The 24,261-nt window shown below is 40.7% G+C and overlaps 1 protein-coding gene across 6 annotated transcripts in view; it reads right to left on the reverse strand.

Annotated features, from left to right (window-relative positions):
* Positions 1 to 24,261, reverse strand: part of larp1b (La ribonucleoprotein 1B) — an 85,758-nt gene that overhangs the window by 27,975 nt on the left and 33,522 nt on the right. For all 6 annotated transcript variants that reach the window (XM_061895002.1, XM_061894997.1, XM_061895001.1 and 3 more), the window contains exons 2-9: positions 19,992 to 20,053; positions 16,109 to 16,165; positions 15,803 to 16,037; positions 9,959 to 10,081; positions 9,333 to 9,474; positions 2,904 to 3,048; positions 2,640 to 2,817; positions 1,098 to 1,267 (exon numbers count right to left, since the gene is read on the reverse strand). In XM_061895002.1, the coding sequence (XP_061750986.1) occupies positions 1,098 to 1,267; positions 2,640 to 2,817; positions 2,904 to 3,048; positions 9,333 to 9,474; positions 9,959 to 10,081; positions 15,803 to 16,037; positions 16,109 to 16,165; positions 19,992 to 20,053 (1,112 nt within the window). The remainder of the gene's footprint in view (positions 1 to 1,097; positions 1,268 to 2,639; positions 2,818 to 2,903; positions 3,049 to 9,332; positions 9,475 to 9,958; positions 10,082 to 15,802; positions 16,038 to 16,108; positions 16,166 to 19,991; positions 20,054 to 24,261) is intronic.

A 24,261-nucleotide genomic window follows, 5' to 3' on the forward strand; every position in this document is an offset into this window, starting at 1 on the left:
TCACACTCGGCTGCGAACCGACCCAGTGAGAGTTGAAGATCTTGGCCAGATGAAGCCATCAGGGCCACATCATTTGCAAATAGCGAGATCTAATCCTGCAGCCACCAAACCATATACCGTCAACGCCCTGACTGCGCCTAGCATATTCAACTAGGTTTGAGCAAAGCTTCCGTCATACTAGTCATTGCCATTGTGTCCTTGGACATGACACTTTACCCACCTGCTTCCCAGTGACACCCACACTGGTTTAAATGTAACTTAAAGATGTAGATAATGGGTGTCACTCAGTAAAGTGTTATAAAAATATAATGCCTTTCACTTCACAAAATACTTGAAATTGCCACAAATGCACCTAGCATATTCAACTAGGTTTGAGCAAAGCTTCCGTCATACTAGTCATTGCCATTGTGTCCTTGGACATGACACTTTACCCACCTGCTTCCCAGTGACACCCACACTGGTTTAAATGTAACTTAAAGATGTAGATAATGGGTGTCACTCAGTAAAGTGTTATAAAAATATAATGCCTTTCACTTCACAAAATACTTGAAATTGCCACAAATGCACCAGGACTAAGACCTACTAAAAAAGGAGCGCAACATGTCTGATGTCATGTTTGCATGGGTCAATTTGCATTCACATTAGACATCGCATTATTTTGTAATGTATCTAAAAAGATCTGACTTGACAAAAAAAAATCTAAGCTTAACATCCGACCTTGCAGTGTGAACGTAGTAGTAAGTCTTAGACACGTTCTGATTGCTTATGCTGTGTCGTAAGAGCCCAAAGCCGTGCCTCTACTGCAAATGGTTCAACGATAGCTTTACATTTACTTTGGCTATAACTTTTTGAGGCCTTTTTACTTTTTTAAAAAAACAACAACAATGCCAAAACATGATGTAAATACTCCCATGTCTTTTTCATACAAAATAAAAGGACATCAATTTGAGGTTACAGCACAATAGATTGAAAGAAAAGAAAGGTAGAAATGAAAGCCGAGGAGGTCAGAAGACTAAACAATGTCTTCCACGAGCACATAAAAGGACATGACAGTTAGACTTGAATAACAAGTAATCGGACATAACGACAAAAAGTACCCTGGCTTTGCCCGAGGCATGTCGGTGACGTTTCTCCACCTGGATCCAGGCATCCGGGGCGTCTTTTGGTTCATCTTTGAGTGGGCCAGGCTCTTGGCTGGAGGAGTCGGGCTGCGCTGGGTCCTGAGGTCCTGGAGGCTCGGTCGGGGTCTCCTTCACAGGTGATGAGGCTGCAGTGCAACAGTAGAGCACTTCTATTTTCAACCTTGCTGAATGTATGCACACTCATTGTTGTTGTGATCGATTCCTTTACACAAACATGAAAATATTTCAATTGCCAGGTAGCAATCACGTGCCCTAAAGGTACTTCCAGGTTTCAGGCGATGGTCTAGAGCCACATTAGGCTACTTTTTTTTACGTGCATCAGTGCAGATTTAGGCGTATTTTTGAAAGGTTTGAAGGCAAACATATACGCGATCATGAACAAATATTTAAAATGGAATGGAGTAGATTTATGCACTTCTATGAAAAATATTTTGAAGGATTCAAACCAAGATGTTACTGCTCGCCTCGACCTCACTTCCTTTGACACAATGATTTACAGACCAAAAGATGGGAGGCACATCATGTCTTTACATCTGAGGTGTTAAAGTAATGTATTTGATTGACATGACGAGTGCCATGCTGCTGTGATCGTGACACTGATTAAAAAAAATGATGAGTTTGTTTGCAGTTTATTTCCTGCTACAAATTAGTCTCATCGACAATTCAGGTCTGCAGTTGTTTTTAATGGTGTGTCATTATTTAGCTATGGATGTCCCTCTTGTTCAGCAATGTTTGCTAGCGATATCAGGATTTAGTGTACCGGTACATTATTAATCCTACCAGAGATGTATTAATCTACTTTATTAATACTATTAAGGATATTTTCTTGATGCAAACATATCACCAAAGACGCTAGAAAGTGATCATCTGTGTCGAATAAAGCACTTGGCTTTCCTGCACAACAACAACTAAGACTTTACTTTCTGTTATAAAAATCGACAACAAAATTAAGGTGCATTGGACCAACAACCACAATATTTAATACTAGGACGTTAAGTTTTTTTGCACAAGCAGGTCTTCCTAGTTCTATTTAGACATAAAAACCACAAAAGAACACAAACTTATGCGATCTCTTGTCCTTTATGTTTAGTTCTGCTCTCAAACACTACTAGTATAATAGAAAAACACAAAGTTTCTTAAACAAATCAAATGTTCAAACATTTTACAAAATTATCTTTGCAGACACGAGCATGGTCCAACTGTATCCCACAAGAGGATAACAGTGATATTTTTAAGAGCCATTTCCTTCAACGAACTTGTTTTTTTCCCTGACTTTACTACCTTTATGAACACCCAAGAACAGTACAGCAATACAGCGTTTTCTGCTCAAACTCTACACTCACTTGTTTTAATGCAACGCTCAAGCCGCTTGACCATCGTGTCGATTAAGCCACCAAAAGAAAAACAGATATGACGTCATATGCAACCCGACTTAATAAAAAGGACTTCTCCCATGTAAATGTTTGCATGTACCAGAGTACTTTGTTGAGCACTTACCGGCATTTACAGAAGTAAGGGTCTGGCGAGGAACAAATTCGGGGCAGTGAATGAGCTGAGAGAAATCAGTCCGCGGGGAACCTACGACTAGTGGGACGGCGATGGGCCATCGCTCCGGCTCCACTTTACAGCGGACTCTTTCATCCACTAGCTCCACCTCTGTGCTGTTCTTCAAAGCCTGCAGATAAGTTCAATGTAGTTTGACTCTTCTACTGTGAGCGGAATGTGTCTGACTCGTAGCCATGGGGGAATGTACACCATTACCTCCATGATGATGCTGATGTCCGTGGTGAGCGCCTGGACTCTGTGAAAGCTGGCGATGAGGGAGATGGGGAGGAAGCCCTGTGCATCCATCTTTCTTCTCAGGTAGAAATCTCTCTCTAGATTGTGGAGGCTAAAGTAGTACTCGCTGGACAAGGACATGGGAAAACTGCATTAAAACTTTTAACTTCATGGACATGCAACCAGTGGCCACTTTATCAGGTGCAAATCTCCCAGTTTATAGATAAGAATGCTTAATTTTCATTCACTATTAGGTTGGTGTACCAAAGTACAGTGGTACCTCGGTTTTTGTTAGTAATCCATTCCACAAAGTCAGACATACCGTATTTCCTTGAATTGCCGACGGGCATATAGTATGCACCTGCCTTGAATTACTGCCGGGTCAAACTCGCTTCGCAAAATAATTAGCGCATGCTTAGTGTTACCGCCGGGTCAAACTTGTGACGTCATGAGTGACACTTCCCCTGTCATCATTTTCAAAATGGAGGAGGCTGATTTCAATACCAGTAATTTGAAATCGCATAAAGGGAAGAAGATTAAGAGCTATTCAGTAGGATTTAAGGTCCAAAATATTATATACCGGTATGCTTAAAAGAACAGTAAGCAGCTATGTTTTATTAATATACCGTAGCTGCGTGTGTCAAATATAAGTCATTAAATGACTCCCGCCTCCTGGTGGTAGAGGGCACTAGTGATCTTTCTTGCTACTACTTGGCTGCAGAAAAAGTGACAATGAGCGACGTGATATGTGTTGGGACGGGTTTGACGTGGGGAGTGCACGACGGACCTTTTAGGATGTAAAACTCCTATGCTGGCTATGTAAACAACCAGGCTGAAACAAAGCATGTTCCAGTCCTAAATACCCAGTGTATTATTTATACAATAACACTTCATGGTGGCAGGGGTGGGATAAAGAGATCACCCTTGGAGCAGAACGGGAGGGGGAGTTTGCCGAGGATAATTCTGTCATCGCCCGCACTTGAGGAGCCGAGCTAACTGATAGCAGCGGTCTGATAGCAGTTTTCTAAACTGGACTTTCAATCGAAGCAGGAGGTAAAAGTAAATAAAGTATACCTAAAACAATGTATTCCAAAAATGCACATATACAGCATGAAGACAAAACACTTTTAATAGATAAAATCCAAGTTTTACAAGCAGAAAACAATGTGATATGCAAAATCCATCCGTCTATTTCCCACCGCTTACCAGAGTCCAGGTTGCGGGGGCAGGAGTCTAAGCAGAGATGCCCAGACTTCCCTGTCCACCTCCTCCAGTTCCACAGGGGGGACACCTAGGCGTTCCCCAGGACAGCTGTGAGACATACTCCCTCCAGCGTTTTCCAGGTCTGCCCCGAGGCCTCCTCCCAGCTGGACATGCCTGAAATCACCAGGGAGGCGTCCAGGAGGCAGCCTGAGCCACCTCAGCTGAAGGAGCAGTGCTACCTTAGAGCAGCACGCTCTAAGGTAGCATGCTCGGACCAGTGGATGTTTTGGACGCGTCTGAGCAACAGCTTCTGTTTAAGTGTGGGGAGAGTCCACGTTTCTGCGCCGCAGAGGAGAATGGGCTCGATTAGCGTTCTAAAGATGTACATTTTCGTCTCATTACCGATGGTCGAGTGCCATGGCCTATGCAGCTTATTGCAGGCTGTCCATTCCAAGTTGTTGTGGAACTTCATATGCTTTGCATCCTTTGCATATCCATATTATAAAGACCCAAGATACTTGAAGTTGGTTACTTGGTTTATTCTGTCACCAGAAGATGACAAAAAGATCTTGGAACTGACAAGATTACTTCAGTCTCACTTTCATTTCAGTGGAGTCCTACTATGTGGCACGCAGCGTTTTCTAGTGAGTGGAGAACGGATTCAGCATTTGTGACAAAATCGGGGACCAGAGCAATGTCATCGGCAAAATCAAGGCCAGTAAGGTGTGTGGCAGGTTGGCTTCTAAGTCTCAACTGGAGCTGTAGGTACAGGACATAGTCCAATACAATGATAAACAAAAATGGAGTTGGCATGTCACCTTGTAAAACTCCCTCTTTGATTTGGAAGAATGGAGTTCAGCTCCAGCTTGAGTGTTGGTATCGAGTACTTTAATGGCGGCAATAGGTCGTGGAATGCCGTATAGGGGGACAATGTTGAACATGGCTTCCCGATTGATAAGAGTCTAAGGCTTTTGGAAAGTCCTTAAAGCAGATTGTGAAGTCCTTGTCGAGCCTTTTTTATTTCTTCCAATATGCGACTTAGAGCCAGAGCCAAAATTTGTAAGATGAGAGATAGGCCCCTTCTAAAGCCATTCTGGTTGTTGCACAGCAGTGGGTCAACTGCGGACAAAAGTCAATTCAGCAGAAGCTTGTTCGATATTAGAGCTATGCCTCGATAATTGGGGGCCAAGTCAGTTAGCCGTTTTTGAGAATTGGCACATTACTACACTTCGTCCAGGCAGACACTGACGATCAAACAGAAAAGGTGCGATTACAGAACTTGAGCAGCATGTAGTGAAAAAGGGGCTCCATCCAGATGAGACAGGGGGTGTTATGGAGATCCGGAGACTTGTTGGATCTCAGAGACTATACTGCCTCACGCAGCTCCTCTATGGTGAATGGAGATGCGCTGATGTCAAACAGCTGGGCAATCTGGATAAGAGGTAAGGTAGGTCTCTTGGGTGTTGGCTGGTTGCCCCTTAGCAGATTTTTCAAGTTCAATAATCAGTTTTCTGTTTTTCAGGGGATCCTTCTTTGATGAAAATTGATGGCTTACTTTTTCATCCAGCAAGATCGTTATTATTGATAAACCAGGCTGCTGCCTCCATCCCGCCCTTTTCCACCTCATCCTTTCAAAGAGAAAGAGCTATCAATCTGTCTATTCTTTCTGTGTCCGGGCCGATTGAGGTTTCCCGTGTGAGCTTACTCAAAGGGTTGCATACTAGAGAAGAACTAAACATACATACTAAACATACAGGCTTCCACTCTTCCTTGAGCCTCAGAACTCCTGTGCACATTTACGGCCTCACAAACGGTCGGAAATTCTGGCCCTATTCCAACAAGTATTTCCTTTGTGCACACACGTCTATCTCCGTGTTTTACTCCTAGACACACATTCTCTGCCCGCACAATGTGTTCACAAACCATGGTAAAAATGTTCACAAGACACAAACATACATATTAACACTAGGGATGTCCCAATCCAGGTTTTTGCACTTCCGATCCGATACGATATTGTTTTTGCACTTCCGATCCGATACCAATACTTATCCGAGCATGTATTAAAGTTTAAAGTTATTTAGCCTACTTAGTTGTCAGATTCATGCTGGAAAGGATTTTAGTACTCTTGATAAAAATTAGCCAGCTGAATTAGGTGAGTTTGAATCATACACAATAGTTGGTATTCAAGGATAAACACAAAATATCAAAAATTATACATGACAAACAGAAATGGCATCATTAAACAGTAAAAAAGTGAACAGTATAAAGTGCAAGTAATGCTGTAAACATTATTAAAAAAAGCAAAACACACAAACAACCTGATTGGGATAAAATGCCTATAACTCAACATCAATACTTGCTCTTGAACAAGTGTAAACTTAAAAAAAAAAAAAAAAGGAAACATCTACACACTCCCTTCATTTGTTTTCCCCAGTCAGGGGGGCAGACAATTGAAGTCCAAGCATAATGGGGAGATTCTTTCTAAAAAAGATGAGCACTTCAAGATGCTCAGGTGTCAGCCTACTCCTGTGTTCATCTATGATGAGTGCTAAAATGCCTCTCACTCTAAAAAGTCATTAAAATGTCTTACAACTTTACCACCAAGCTTGACTTTATTGTAGCATGTTTTACACTCCACCTCTTCATCTTTTTCGTTTAGTAGGGTAAAATAGTCCCACACAGCTGACATTTTTACCCTAACTTTTAATTCACACGGCAGTCTGAACGGTTAGAACACAGACTTGTGGATGTTTTGAAGGTGTGCTGGAAAATGCGGAATGAAGTATTGGGAGCAGCAGAAGAGTGGAATGTATTATTTAAATCGGTGCGCTGAAAAACCCGGACCGGATCAGTATCTGGATCGGCATTTTCCCATGCCTTGCCGATACGCATTTTTTGGCAAATATGGGCGGCCGATCCGATCCAAATATGGGATCGGGACAACCCTAATTACCAGTAGCAGGTAGTTGCAGTATGAATGGCTATGTATAGTTTATTTGCACACTATTGACTAGTGATGCACCGAAACTTTGGCCGCCAAAAAAAGACATACTTCTGTGATCACCGGAACAGAGTTGCTGAAACCCAATGTTGTGATGAGTTAAGCCAAACGCACAGGGTTATCTGGATCGGAGGCAGCATGTCCACGATGTGGACGTACTTTGATGTATCCCTGATATACCCGCAGAGAGCAATATTCAAAATTGCGCAGTCAGGGCGTTGAGGGGTTCAGCTTTGGTGGCCGCAGGATTAGGTCTATGCTTTTTGGTCCTTATGGCTTCATCTGGCCAGGATCTTCAGCTCTCACTGGATTGGTTCGCAGCCGAGTGTGAAGCGACTGGGATGAAAATCAGCACCTCTAAGTCCGAGTCCATGGTTCTCGCCCGGAAAAGGGTGGAGTGTCATCTTCAGGTTGGGGAGGAGACCCTGCCAGTGGAGGAGTTCAAGTACCTAGGAGTCTTGTTCACGAGTGAGGGAAGAGCGGATCGTGAGATCGACGGGCGTCATGGTGCAGTGTAATCAGTATTGCTGACGCTTTAACGATCAGTTGTAGTGAAGAAGGAGCTGAGCCGGAAGGCAAAGCTCTCAATTTACGGGTCGATCTACGTTCCCATCCTCATCCATGGTCATGAGCTCTGGGTTATAACCGAAATGACAAGATCACGGCTACAAGAAATGAGTTTCCTCCGCCGGGTGATTAGAGACAGGGTGAAAAGCTCTGCCATGGGAGCTCAGAGTAAAGCCGCTGCTACTCCACATCGAGAGGAGCCAGATGAGGTGGTTAGGGCATCTGGTCAGGATGCCACCCGAACGCCTCCCTAAGGAGGTGCTTAGGGCACATCTGACCGGTAGGAGGCCACGGGGTAGACCCAAGACACGTTGGGAAGACTATGTCCCAAGGCTGGCCTGGGAACAAATCGGGATCCCCCGGGAAGAGCTGGACTAAGTGGCAGGGGAGAGGGAAATCTGGGCTTCCCTACTTAGGCTGCTGCCCCCGCGACCCGACCTTGGATAAGCGGAAGTAAATGGATGGATGGATGGATGGACGGACGGCTAACACTAGTGGCTTTTAAGGAGAGGAATTCTGTCAGCAAGGCGAAGCAAATGCAGCTCGGCTTTTGTTGCGGAAATGAAGCAACAGAAGAGTCTCTAAACACAAGTACTATCTACAATAACACCAGAAATTAATGGTAGATTTGCTCTAACTTTAATAAAAAAAGAGTGGCTGAAAGGATTGGAGAAATTTCTCGAGAGAATTAATTCTAAACAAAGCACATTGTACAAGAAGCAGCAACAATTGAAAAGTAAAGCAAAACGATGTCAGAAAAAATATATAGGTTAATACTATAACTATTCACAGATTTGTTTTAAATGTATGTATATGTATGTATGTATATCTTTAGTTTCCATTGTCCATGAGCACCAAAGCCAAATCCATAAACCAGCTGGAGCCACATCAGAAAGATGAAAGAGCTGCAGGTTATAGACTTCCTCCACCATTGTTTCACACCACATTTCTCAGTACCTTCTTTGGAGTTTTTCCTTGCCTGGATGTGGGTTTAGATTAGGGGATGTTGTTTTTGAAGCCCTTTGAGGCACTTGCGATTAAGGGCTATACGTAATAGTAGTAGTAGTAGTAGTAGTAGTTTAGGGGCAGCAAAATAAAGTTATATGCTGACAATTTAGAATGTGTACATTTCATACATAGTACCAATATGCAAAGGTATTTAATAAAATAAGCAGTCATGTGTGAAACATTTCCTGCAAAGCTTCAAACAACTGAAGCACTGATAATGGCACACTCTTCAGCAGAGAAAGGCCTGAAGGCAGTAAAGAATGTAGTTCATGGTAAAGTAACGCTGGCTGAGTGAGCAGGCTGAATAACGCTGACAAGACGAATGAAGACAAGAATACATGACTCCGCCCCCTACGCATACAACAACCCCAACTTTTCCCTTCTCACCCTCCTTTAAAAAAAACATGTTTTAGTACACTCTAGTAGTCTATTGTGCATTGATGCTAAAAGAGCAGAGTGAATACTGCCCTCTGCAGGACACTTCAAAGTGCTCACTCTCCTTTAGATATGACGGTTTATTCTATAAGTCAAGAAATGCAAATAAAAACACAAAAAAGCAGCTTTATGGCAATAAAGTCTAATCATATATAAAGACGACCTACGCCAAGGTCAAGGTTTTTCTGTCTACTCACATTTGTCGTTTGATGTACTCTTTGAGGAGCTTCTCGTCCACCGTATACATCTGCACTTTGCTGCCGTCGTCATAGTAGTAAACCATGTTGGTGCCGAAGTCTGAGACTGGAACATCCGAACTCAGCGAGTGCTCAAAGCGACCTGAGAGAAGAGGAGGAGAGGTGACACCTGTAGCCTTATATTCAGTGTAAATGGACGTCTCTACATAAATGAGTAGGTATTATCAGATTTCCCTCAGCAAATAAGAAGAGTGTACAGAATCAGACATACTTTATTAATCCCCGAGGGGAAATTAAAATTGTGTGTACTACAACAATGTACAATCAAGTTGTATTCCCTTTTTATTACATTTCAAACATATTTCAATTCCAATGAGGCGAAAGTGTGTGTGAAGGTTACCAAAAGAACTGATCTGTAACAGGCAATCGCAAAATCCCAAAATAAATTGAAAATGTGTCCCACATTCAAATTATATTCTGAGAATTTGCGAGTTTGCAAACAGGAATTGGAAGTGCAATTCAAGTTCGAATTGAAGGAAATAGAAATTATATTTGACCAGCATGGAAACAAGTGTGAACACACCTGGCCTCGTGAATGACAAGGGGGGGCAAAACAGAATTCATACCTCTACCACGACCTCTCCCACGGCCGCGGCCTTTGCCTCGCCCTCGTATCCCTCCGTGGACGGAGCCATCGCTCTTCATACTGGAAGCGTCGTCCCCGAAGTCTCGTGGCTCTCTCCTCCAATCTGCAGAGTAAATGACACGTTTGCAGGTGCATCTAATGCAAGTCATTTTTCAGACGATACAGCCTTATTGCATTTCCGGGATGTCCGTGGCGTCGTTAAACTAGCAAAAGAGCTGTCGAGTTAGTAAGTAAGACATGTCTTATTGGACATAGGGGCGGCGGCACAGAGGCGAGGGGGCGGAGCACGGACAACAGGTTAAATCAGGAGAAAGCAAGGAGCCACTTACTCCTGCCGCCATCATGCGCCCTGTTGCTAGGGAGCGCACGAGCAGGCGACGTCAGGTCGGGCAAGTCACTGCCAGGCTCGCTGTCCGAGTGCACGGGGGCCCCGCCAGGCGTCTTGGCGCCGTCTTCCTCGGATGCCTCCTCCAGCGGCAGGGACACCCACTTACGTTTGTTACCTAGCGGCGGTTGCACAGCGAAGACAGAGCTGACACGCAGCACATCCAAGAACATGACTTTGACTGACTGGAGGAGATGCAGGCTTCCTTTTCAGGACCTTAGAAAAACTTTCAGGGAGTGTTTGTTAAGAGTACAAACACTTTACAGGATCTCACTTTCTGTCCTATCCTCCATAGTTATGATCCTCCTAAAACTACAAATGAAGTAAAAAGTAGGGGCATAACATTTCGATTCCAAATTTGTGGTTGTCGAGACGATTCAGGGACGCTACTTTTTTTAAAAACGATACGATCAGAGTTGAAATCGAGTCAGTAACTTTTGAGCAAAACAAATTAAGCAGTGTGACTGTGAAATAGAAAATGGACAGTGCAGGCGAAGTTTCCTATATTCCTGTTATTTCTATAAATGAATGATGGACACACACAAGTAAACAATTAGTGGCCAATGCATTCACATCGTATTTGAATAAAATGCAAACACTTTAGGTTGAACTAACAAGAGGAAATCTTTTCACCTCACATTTTCAAAATTCAAGCAATTTTCAGTTAAAGTACAGTTGCCAACATTTTGGCAGTAGAATTACCTGCTAAATAAAATTATTTGACCAGGCCATACAATATCTGTTCTCCGACTAAGGACATGTACGGCCCTTCACTTCCTACTTTCCGTAGCCTCCTGCATCAATCTCTTCCATTGATTTGTTTCTGAAGAAATGACTTCTCCTTGGGTGCCGGTTGTTGCGTTGTCGCTTCATGATGGTGTGTTCCGGAAGTTGGACCGTCGCCGTAACTTGCTCTGCTGTCGCTCCCGTTGCGTCAGTCGCATGTTTTGTGGCTTAAGTTCTGTTGTGGCTTTACGGTAATACATAGTGTCGTTTCTATTTGTTGTGGATTTTGCAGTCGTGCAGTAGCTGGAAGTCTTTGTGTAGTGACTTATGATATTGACTTGAGGCAGATGCATTAGTTGTGACATTTCTCAACCATCGTAGATATCGCCATTTTTGTTTTGATGATGCCACTTTTTACTTTCGAAAAGAAAAGTGTTGGATATTTCTCTTGTTGCCCTATTTGTATTTGACTTTACTAAATGTTTGGCTAGAATTTTATTTAAAAAAAACAGATTTATTTTAGGTCAAACAGAAATGTATCAGAGCTGTTTTTCTATTTTATGTAGGAATGTTTTTAATTATAAAATCCAATTTTATTAAAAGTATTTCAGATTTTGAATCGAGAATCCAGCCCTAATAAAAACAATTCTTTGTGCTTTATTTTGAAGGCAAAAAAATGTGCATCCACAAACCCCGTTTCCATATGAGTTGGGAAATTGTGTTAGATGTAAATATAAACGGAATACAAAGATTTGCAAATCATTTTCAAGCCATATTCAGTTGAATATGCTACAAAGACAACATATGTGATGTTCAAACTGATAAACACTTTTTTTGTGCAAATAATTATTAACTTTAGAATTTGATGCCAGCAACACGTGACAAAGAAGTTGGGAAAGGTGGCAATAAATACTGATAAATTTGAGGAATGCTCATCAAACACTTATTTGGAACATCCCACAGGTGTGCAGACTAATTGGTAACAGATGGGTGCCATGATTGGGTATAAAAACAGCTTCCCAAAAAATGCTCAGTCTTTCACAAGAAAGGATGGGGCGAGGTACACCCCTTTGTCCACAACTGCGTGAGCAAATAGTCAAACAGTTTAAGAACAACGTTTCTGAAAGTGCAATTGCAAGAAATTTAGGGATTTCAACATCTACGGCCCATAAAATCATCAAAAGGTTCAGAGACTCTGGCGAAATCACTCCACGTAAGCGGCATAGCTGGAAACCAACATTGAATGACTGTGACCTTCGATCCCTCAGACGGCAATGTATCAAAAACCGACATCAATCTCTAAAGGATATCACCTAATGGGTTCAGGAACACTTCACAAAACCACTGTCACTAAATACAGTTTGTTGCTACATCTGTAAGTGCAAGTTAAAGCCCTACTATACAAAGCGAAAGCCATTTATCAACAGTATCCAGAAACGGCGCCGGCTTCTCTGAGCCCGAGATCATCTAAGATGGACTGATGCAAAGTGGAAAAGTGTTCTGTGGTCTGACGAGTCCACATTTCAAATTGTTTTTGGAAATATTCGAAATCGTGTCATCCGGACCAAAGGGCCGAACCATCCAGACCAGGGGTCGGCTGACATAGCCATACAAGCCAAATATTTTAAAAAGTACTTCCGTGAGAGCCATATAATATTTTTTTTAAGACTGAACACAACTAAATGCGTGCATTTTTAAGTAAAACCAAAATTTTTTGAGTATAATAAAATAAGTATCTTATTCTTTTTAATAACACTGTTATTCTGAAGCAAACCAACAATAAATAAAATACTTTTTACCATTAATGCGACTTCTTGAACAGGTGCGGTAGAAACCAGATGGATGGATTAAAATGCATGACAATGTTTTATATTTTGAACGTTATTTTTGACACTGTGACTACCAGCAGAATTATTCATTACTTATCGTGTTAAACAATGTCAGCTAAGATTTATCTGAGAGCCAGGTACAGTCATCAAAAGAGCCACATCTGGCTCTAGAGCCATAGGTTCCCTACCCCTGATCCAGACTGTTATTGACGCAAAGTTCAAAATCCAGCATCTGTGATGGTATGGGGATGCATTAGTGCCCAAGGCATGGGTAACTTACACATCTGTGAAGGCACCATTAATGCTCAAAGGTACAAACCCCGTTTCCATATTAGTTGGGAAATTGTGTTAGATGTAAATATAAACAGAATACAATGATTTGCAAATCCTTTTCAAACCATATTTAGTTGAATATGCTACAAAGACAAGATATTTGATGTTCAAACTCATACATTTTTTTTTTTTTTGCAAATAACAAATAACTTAGAATTTCATGGCTGCAACACGTGCCAAAGTAGTTGGGAAAGGGCATGTTCACCACTGTGTTACATCACACTATCTTTTAACAACACTCAATACACATTTGGGAACTGAGGAAACTAATTGTTGAAGCTTTGAAAGTGGAATTATTTCCCATTCTTGTTTTATGTAGCGCTTTAGTTGTTTAACAGTCCTGGGTCTCCGCTGTCGTATTTTACGCTTCATAATGAGCCACACATTTTCGATGGGAGACAGGTCTGGACTGCAGGCGGGTCAGGAAAGTACCCGCACTCTTTTACTACGAAACCACACTGTTGTAACACGTGGCTTGGCATTGTCTTGCTGAAATAAGCAGGGGCGTCCATGATAACGTTGCTTGGATGACAACATAAGTTGCGCCAAAACCTGTATGGACCATTCAGCATTAATGGTGCCTTCACAGATGTGTAAGTTACCCATCCCTTGGGAACTAATGCACCCCCATACCATCACAGATGCTGGCTTTTGAACTTCGCGCCTAGAACAATCCAGGTGGTTATTTTCCTCTTTGTTCAGGAGGACACCACGTCCAAAGTTTCGAAGTACAATTTGAAATGTGGACTCGTCAGACCACAGAAAACCTTTCCACCTTGCATCAGTCCATCTTAGATGAGTTCGGGCCCAGCGAAGCCAGCGTCGTTCCTTGGTGTTGTTGATAAATGGGTTTTGCTTTGGATAGCAGAGTTTTAACTTGCACTTACAGATGTAGCAACCAACTGTAGTTACTGACAGTGGTTTTATGACGTGTTCCTGAGCCCATGTGGTGATATCATTTACACACTGATGTCGGTTTTTGATGCAGTACCGCCTGAGGGATCAACGGTCCGTAATATCATCGCTTACGTGCAGTGATTTCTCCAGATTCTCTGAACCTTTTGATGATTTTACGTACCGTGGATGGTAAAATCCCTAAATTCCTTGCAATAGCTTGTTGAGAAATGGTGTTCTAAAAACTGTTCGACAATTTGCTTACAAATTGGTAACCGTCGCACCATCCTTGTTTGTGAATTACTTAACATTTCATGGAAGCTGCTTTTATACCCAATCATGGCACCCAACTGTTCCCAATTAGCTTGCACACCTGTGGGACGTTCCATACAAGTGTTTGATGAGCATTCCTCAACTTTATCAGTATTTATTGCCACCTTTCACAACTTCTTTGTCACGTTTTGCTGGCATCAAATTCTAAAAGTAATGATTATTTGCAAAAAAAAAAAATGTTTATCAGTTTGAACATCAAATATGTTGTCTTTGTAGCATATTCAACTGAATATGGGTTAAAAATTATTTGCAAATCATTGTATTCCGTTTATATTTACATCTAACACAATTTCCCAAATCATATGGAAACAAGGTTATTATATACACACACACATATATATATATATATATACATATATAAATATATATACATATACACACATATGTACATATATACAAATATATACACACACACACATATATATATATATATATGTATATATATATACACACACACACACACATACACACATATACATATATATATATACACACATATACACACACACACATATATATATATACATACATATATATATATATATATATATATATACACACATACATATATTCACACATATATATATACATAAATACACTTATATACACGTGTATATATAGTAATACATACATATGTGTATATACACATATGTACACATATATATTTTTTTTAAACACATTTATTTTTTAAATATACATTAAATGTTTAGCCTTTTGCATGATTGCAAATCAAAATGATCATGATGTCCTATATGTGATGTCATATTGACCATGCCCCCACCGTCACATATGTATTGGAAATCTCGGGGAAACCTTGCATTCACACTCTCGTTGAATGTAAGGAATATAAATCGATATATTGATTAATTGTTACTCCCAAAGTAATACCACAAATGGGCAAACCTTCAACATTATGCCTTAGAGAAGCTTGTTTTGTATACATGGAATGGAACATAAAACATTCCCGCCAAGTTGAAACATACAATTATCCAAAATGTCTAGATAAGCTAAGGAATTGTCAACAAAATACAAACTTAAGAAGCATGCCCGAGCATGTTTGTGGTAATAGTGTAAGTTAATAGAGTAGAGAAACATGCACGTCTAAATCTATGGTGCATGCATCAGCTTTTTATGTCTGGCAGAGCACTAGCACGTAAGTTGGTGTGCAGCACACAGGTACTGACAGTGACAGGCTTCTCCAAAGAGGAAGATTTGCTCCTGATTTAAAGTTATTTGATGATGTAATGGCAGACAAAGCTAAAGGATCTTTACTGGACAGTGAGGAAATATGGTGAACTTGACATGCTCCACTCCTCATCCTCACCTCCCCTCTTTTTAGGGCTGCCCTTCTTGGTGTCCTGTCCCGCTTTGGACTCCGCTTCCTTGGCCGTCTCAACAAGAAGTTCGGGAGGAGTCTCCTGATTCTCTTTGCTTTCGCCGCCATCGTGGCTACTCTCTGACTGCCTATCCGTCCGCTCCCTCTTCTTCTCCTTGTCGTGGCGAGAGAATGCTGGCTTCTTCCCATTGGCGGTGTTGGCGTTAACAACATTTTGTTGCTCCTGGTGACACCGAGATGGACTTAGCTGTCAGTAAACATAGCAAAGAAACACATTTACACACTGGTCTTTACCTCCTTGGCCAGTTCTCCAGGTGTCGGCCAGTTGGTGATGTCACCAAAGTCGCCCGACTAAGAGGAAAAAAAGCAGAAGTTGTTTGGTATACATGATTTTACACGATGAAAAAGGTGCTCACCATGTTGAAGTCATTTTAGACACAACCTGTTTACATTTTCAATATTAGTCACATTTTCCTACAGCAAGGGTGCCCAAATGTTTTCCACTTACAAATCAAAGGATGCGGGGGCCATTTTGGAAGTTTCACTTTTGAAACCAGTGCGATATGTGGATATTTTTTTAAAGAACAAGAAAATGCAATTTCGGTACAAATGTTATGTGAATGCTGATGAGCCAAAGCCAACCTGCAATGTTAACATGCTGGAAAGATAGCGTCAAAAAATGTATACTAGCAAAATTAGCTAAAAAAAAGCTAGCATGAGAACGGTACTATGCTAACATACTAATATTCTTACGTGTAGCATTAGTGAAATACTAAAATATATGACACATAGGTATATACCTGCTAAATTAGCTAAAAATAAATGCTAGCATGCTAAAATACTAACTGTAACATGTGGTATGTACCAAAATATGATTTGGGTACATAGCAACAAAATTAGCTAAAAAAAAATAAGCCAGCATACTAATGTTAGCATGCTAAATAGCAACATTTGTCAGGTAACAAAAAAATTGACGCCGAGATGCACACCTGCAAAATTAGCATAACAGCACGCCAATATCAAAATGCTATCGATTGTGCAGTGGGCCACTAAAGGTGAACTGCACTTTCTTTTGGAATTTTGCATATCGTTCACAATCATTATTGAAGACTTTTATTGCATTCTAACTCAAACGTAAATAAAAGTCCGCTTGCAGCAGAGCAAATGGGAGTTCGTCTATTCCGCCCATAAAATGCACCAAAACATCAAAAAAACGCCAAACAATACTCCATTTACATTTTATAACCAAGTATTAGTGATATTGTCATAATAAGCGCTAACGCAGACAAACTATAGCGGCGCCGTGATCACGAGCTTGTGTGCCAATGTTGACATGATCAACTGATCAGCTGATTCCTCGATTCCTTGCCCGTGAAACTTTATTCTAGATCACAAATCATGTCTCTCACCTAGATAGAAGAAGGCTGAGGATGTACTCCATCAAGCGGGTACACTTTGACAGCTAATTTAGGCTCGGAAATGGCAAGAATGATACAAAAAGATGCTTGGTTCCACACCCATTTTCTTCGCGAGGATTATGAGACATTCTTCATCTGAATGGAAATTAATGAACATCCCAGCAGTCCGCATTCTACTGACAGCAGACCATGTACACTAAGTGAAGTTTTAGTATGTTTGTCAGCTCTCATGAAGTCTGCATTGAGTAGAAATAAGCGATGTTGACGACAATAAAAGCAAATGTCGTGAAGCTAGGGCTGGGCGATATGGTCTAAATATCTCATTATTTTTAGGCCATCTCACGATACGCGATATACGATATTTATCTCGATATTTTGCCTTGGCCTTGAATTAACACTTGATGCATACTATCACACCAGTATGATGATTCTGTGTCTACATTAAAATATTCTTGTTCACACTGCATTAATATATGCAATTTGTTTACTTTTATGCAGAGAAGGAAATCACAACTAAGTCAATTTCTCAAAACTGTATTTATCAAAGAGTTATTAAGCAGTGGCACAATGGTATGTAAGAAGGTGCGCTTGTTTTATGTCTCTGTGAAAAGGAGTGACAGGAACGAGTGAGAAAAGCCTGTCGTGTAATGCCCCCAGCTAAAAGCAACTGCGTGAGAACGTATACTCGAATACTCACAATATAGTCGTTTTCAATATCGCACAGAGACAAACCCGCGATATATCGAGTACCGTATTTTTAGGACAATAAGTCGACGTTTTTTTCATAGTTTGGCTGTGGGTGCGACATATACTACGGAGCAACTTATGTGTGAAATTATTAACACATTACCGTAAAATATCAAATAATATTATTTATCTCATTCGCGAGAGGGACGAAGAAAATGTTCGCAATCGTCACACATACGTCAGCAATCGTCACTCAAACGCCAACCAATAAGAATTCGGCGGGGGCGGGTCATGGCAGAAGTGCATTGTGGGTCATGATATGCTAGTGCATTGTGGGTCATGATATGCTAACTGCTACATGCTACTGCCGGAGCTATTAAAATGGATCACATCAACATTAGCGGTAACTTATAAAAACTGAGAAGGATTGAACTAAAATGTCACCGAAAAGAAAATCATATACTGCAGATTACAAGCTGGACGTAGTGAAATATGCAGCAGAGAACAGCAATCGAGCAGCAGAAAGAAAGAACGCAAGCGGGGGGCATACCAGAGGCGACACCAAGGAAGATTTCATCGGATTTAGCGATCGGGAGTGACAGATTGTTTGGTAAACGTATAGCATGTTCTATATGTTATAGTTATTTGAATGACTCTTGCCATGATGTGTTGCGTTAACATACCAGGCACCTTCTCAGTTGGTTATTTATGCGTCATATAACATAAACTTATTCAGTCTGTTGTTCAGTATTCTGTATTTATTTTAATTTGCTTTTCAAATGTCTATTCTTGGTGTTGGGTTTTATCAAATAAAATTCCCCAAAAAATGCGACTTATACTCCAGTGCGACGTATATATGTTTGGTTCCTTCTTTATCGTGCATTTTCGGCCGGTGCGACGTATACTCTGGAGCGACTTCTAGTACGAAAAATACGGTATATTTGATATATCGCCCAGCCCTACGTGAAGCATTTTTTTAATTAATGCGTCATGTATGCTTAAAATGATCAAAATACGTAAATATTAAATGCTATTAAAAATGTGCCTGTTAGTACATTACATATATACTTACATCATATATATAAAACCTTAATGGAGATGATTGGATGTTTTTAAGGGCTTTGTAGGCAGAAGAGAGCAGCTCCCCTGGGCTCCATTGTAAGCAGACATTTGATCTCATGTATTTGCTATTTAGAATGCATTAAAAAAATACATTGTCATGTCTTTCATAATCATTGTGAACGATAGGCCAAATACCAAAAAAGTGCATTTCCCCTTTAAACAATAGCAACGGGCCGCAATTAGCCTCCAGGCCACACTTTGGACACTCCGAGGCAAGAGGAACATTTATGTGCTTTATTGTACATTAATTGTCCACAATTGTGAAATCAAGAAAAAGCAGGTTTACTTGTTTTTTTCCCCCCACACCTTTAGTGATAATGGCCGCCTGCTGGCCTGTAACGGTAATGCAGGCTTCATGCAAGTTAGAATGAAATGTCTGTTCATACTATGGCAGTAAGTTAAATCATTGCGATAAGTCGTCAAAGTTGTGTAAATCAATGAAATCCAATTTTTAAAATAATTAAAAAATATATATTTTGTGGGTGTGATTACAATATTGTGTTGTGGCTCTGCGTCCTGCCATGAGACAACACTATTGCGTGTCACGGTTGACGTATGACTTTGACAGTGACTGTAGAAAAAGTCAAACGTGTATGTGGGAAGGTCAAAACTTGTCCAGTGAGGAGACGAGCTAGCTGATATTAAACATCCGTTCTTTTAGTCTTTTTATCTGTTAAGAAAATGCAATTATATAGTAGCATTTATTTACATTCCTGCAGTGTTAGTGTGGAATAACTGGTTGACAAAGCAATCTAAATAAGCATTTAATAAAATGACAGGTGTTGGTTTTCCCAGCCCCGCATGATCAAGCTCTGGCAAAGACTTCAAAGTGGAAAAACATGAACGGACCCTCTAGGTGCTGACAGGACGCCCAGTCTAACGACTTTGACAAACATGTGTACTCTGGCTTTTCAGCAGCTTTGACTTGTCAAGAAAAAAGGCCACGTTACCTTGCTGGATTTTCTGGTTCTGGGCTTGCTGGCACGGACAACCTTCAGAGCATTTTGTTGATCTGAGGACAGACAATCGATAAGTTACGCGTCATGTGGGGCAGAGCTGTCAGTCTCTGACAGAGAGTGACTTGCTCAACACTGGACTGAAAACTCTCTTGCCATGTTTGTGCACCATTGCGAACGTCTGGCAACGCAGGAGGGATAAATATCCTCTCGCTCGCTCATTGACAGGCTGTTGTGTGCAAACGGCAGCAGTGTGTGTGTGTGTGTGTGTGTGTGTGAGTGTGTGTGTGTCTGTGTGTGTGTGTGTGTGTGTGTGTGTGTGTGTGTGTGTGTGTGTGGGGCAGACCAGGGAGTGGCCCCTCGGCCGCCAGCAAGCCCTATCGCCTGCCAGAGGATGGCTACCTAGATAAGAGAGCAAAGGGCCAGCGGCGGGTACACGCCTGACTCGAGAACCCGGCTGGCTACAAGGACTCTCGCTGTAAAATGATGCCGCGGCCATAGTGGTAAATATAGCTAACCTAAACCCCCAACGATACCAACCTTTCACTCCACTCAAATGATCTTCGCTCCTTGACACACTTTTATGTTCACTTCACATTCGTTTCCATGTACTGTAGTTTCCAGACTATAAAGCACACTAAAAATATTTTTTTCCCCTCAAAACTCGACAGTGCGCCTTATAACCCGGAATAATTTTGGTTTTGCTTACCGCCCTCAAAGTAATTTTAGTTGGTACACCGTGTAATGATAAGTCTGACCAGTAGATGGCAGTCAAACATTAGATACATGTAGGACTCAAGTAAATAACACCAACATTTTATATGTTCCATTGAAAATATAGAACATTACACACGGCGCTCAAAAATCTATCAAAATGTTTTAGTACGACTTTGGTAAGCTACAAGGCCACACCGATTGATGGATTGCCGGCGCATGTTATACAAGTATTATCAGAATCAGAATAGTTTTATTGGCATTGTTTGAGATCAGGTTCACAAACTAGGAATTTTTCTTAGTACAATCGTGCAACATAAAACACATATCCCAAAATAGGTAAAAGGTAATAAATAATAAACATGAGCTGTAACTGAACTATGAGATCTTGTTATTGTTCATGTGTCTGATAACATGATATTTATGATGTAAGGTAAGACATTATGTGGCGTTTTGTTTTACAATGTTATTCAAAAGCAACTTTTCTTACCTTCTGGTATCTGCTGATCTGTGTTTGAGATCTGCATAAATCCTGAAAAAATGCGCACTTCCGCCTTTGTAGTTCGTGTCGACACCGTAGTCGATAACTTTCTTCTTTTTCGCTATGTTCTTGTTATAGGACATTAATCCTCCACTGTTGCCATTTCTAATATAAAGTAGTGTAAAGTTCTTACTTATATCTAGATAGATGGATAGATAGTACTTTATTGATTCCTCCAGGAAAATTAAAATTCCAGCAGCAGTGTATAGAGTTGAGATCAATTTAAAAAAGTAAAAAGTAAATAATGGGGGTTTAAATGGAAACAAAATACAGAAATATTACAATGAGAATAAAAATAAAAACCAAAAATGGGAGTAAAGATATAACAGTAAAATAAGAATATCACAAGAGAAACTAGGCAGTAGTGACCATGTTAAGAAAACGTATTGCACTGTTATTGTTTTGCATCCCCTGTCATCCTAGTACTCCCCGCCCCCCTCCCCAGAGAGGAGTTGTACAGTCTAATAGCGTGTGGGACAAAGGAGTTTTTGAGTTTATTAGTCCTGCACTTGGGAAGAAGCAGTCTAGCATTAACAGTAAACTCGCCATGAAAGCGCTAAAACATACCGGTGTAGTGAGTTTACATTAATCACCCGAGGAACTTTAGTTATAAGAGAGTTCCAGTTGGACGGTTTTTCACGGTACACATTTTCGGCCTTGTTGTTTCCGGATGAGGAGATGCTGCTCTGTTATTGATTCAAGTAAAGTCTGAATGTCATTAAAACAGTTATCTCCAACTTTTGACACTTCTTCCACTCCCGTCCTTGTACGCTACAACAAGCTTGAAGGAGAAAACACGCTGCCGAAGCTGAGCCATGTAAATATGTTCGCCCACAAAACGTCACTTCCGGAAGAGACTGTCAGAAAGCGGCTTGAAGATGATCTGTAAAACATAATTTATGCAACATTTTGACCAAAGAACCACCATTACATGTTATGACTTACTCAGTGGCCTAGTGGTTAGAGTGTCCGCCCTGAAATCGGTAGGTAGTCAGTTCAAATCCCGGCCGAGTCATACCAAAGACTATAAAAATGGGACCCATTTATACCATTCTATACCTGGCTGTTATCTACCGCCCCCCAGGGCCCTATTCGGACTTTATCAATGAATTCTCAGAGTTCGTTGCTGATCTAGTGACGCATGCCGATAATACAATTATAATGGGGGACTTTAATATCCATATGAATACTCCATCGGACCCACCGTGCGTAGCGCTCCAGACTATAATTGATAGCTGTGGTCTTACACAAATAATAAATGAACTCACGCTTTGCAACGGTAATACGATAGACCTAGTGCTTGTCAGGGGTATCACAGCTTCCAAAGTTACGATACTCTCGTATACTAAAGTATTGTCATATCATTTCCTTATAAAATTTGAGGTTCAGACGCATGTTCGTCAAACTAATAATAATAATAACTGCTATAGCAGCCACAACATTAATACGGCCACAACATTAACTCTTGCTGACCTACTGCCCTTGGTAATGGCACCATTCCCAAAGTATGTGGGCTCTATTAAAAACCTCACTAACAACTTTAACGAGACCCTGCGCGAAACCATTGATAACATAGCCAAAGCTAAAGTTAAAAGAGGCTCCAGAAAAGTGTACCACATGGTTTACAGAAGAAACTAGAGTTCAAAAATTATCATTTAGCAAGCTGGAACGCAAATGGCGCACGACTAAACTTGAGGTGCACCATCAAGCATGGAGTGATGGTTTAATAACTTATAAACGCATGCTTACCTTAGCTAAAGCTAAATATTACTCAAATCTCATCCACCTTAATAAAAACGATCCTAAATTTTTGTTTAGTACGGTAGCATTGCTAACCCAACAAGGAACCCCTTCCAGTAGCTCCACCCACTCACTCAGCAGAAAATTGAAGTCATTAGAAAGGAGATTAAAGACATTGCGTCCCAGCTACAACTGGATTCTATTAACACAGATACGATTGTATATATGGCGGATACTGCCCTCCAAAATAGTTTCTCTCGTTTTGAGGAAATAACATTAGAGGGATTGTTACAACGTGCAAATGGAATAAAACAAACAACATGTTTACTTGACTCACTTCCTGGGAAACTTATCAAGGAGCTCTTTGTATTATTAGGTCCATCAGTGCTAAATATTATAAACTTATCACTTTCCTCTGGCACTGTTCCCCAAGCATTGAAAAAAGCGGTTCTTCATCCTCTCCTTAAAAGACCTAACCTCAATCCTGACCTCATAGTAGACTAACGACCGGTGTCTCACCTTCCCTTTATTTCAAAAATCCTCAAAAAAACTGTTGCAGAGCAGCTAAATGAAAACTTAGCGTCTAACAATCTATGTTAGGGCAAATCACTCTACGGAGACAGCCCTCGCAAAAATGACTAATGATCTATCAATAACGATGGATTCTGATGCGTCATCTATATTGCTGCTCCTCGATCTTAGCGCTGCTCTCGATACAGTCGATCATAATATTTTATTAGAGCGTATCAAAACACGAATTGGTATGTCGGACTTAGCCCTGTCTTGGTTTAACTCTTATCTTACTGACAGGATGCAGTGCGTCTCCCATAACAATGTGACCTCGGAGTACGTTAAGGTAATGTGTGAAGTTCCGCAGGGTTCGGTCCTTATATGTGGTCCTCTCCAAGGTTCTCATAGTCATCATTGTCACCGACGTCCCACTGGGTGTGAGTTTTCCTTGTTCTTATGTGGGCCTACCGAAGATGTCGTAGTGGTTTGTGTTGTGGTTTGTGCAGCCCTTTGAGACAATAGTGATTTAGGGCTATATAAGTAAACATTGATATATATATATATATATATATATATATATATATATATATATATATATATATATATATATATATATATATATATATATATATATATATATATATATATATATATATATTAATTAGGGCTGGCCGATATTGGCTTTTATTAATATCGCAATATTTTTATGCCATATTGCGATATACGATATATATTACGATATTTTGCCTTGGCCTTGAA

This window comes from Nerophis ophidion, linkage group LG03, assembly GCF_033978795.1.
Source record: "Nerophis ophidion isolate RoL-2023_Sa linkage group LG03, RoL_Noph_v1.0, whole genome shotgun sequence".
NCBI classification, from domain to species: domain Eukaryota; kingdom Metazoa; phylum Chordata; class Actinopteri; order Syngnathiformes; family Syngnathidae; genus Nerophis; species Nerophis ophidion.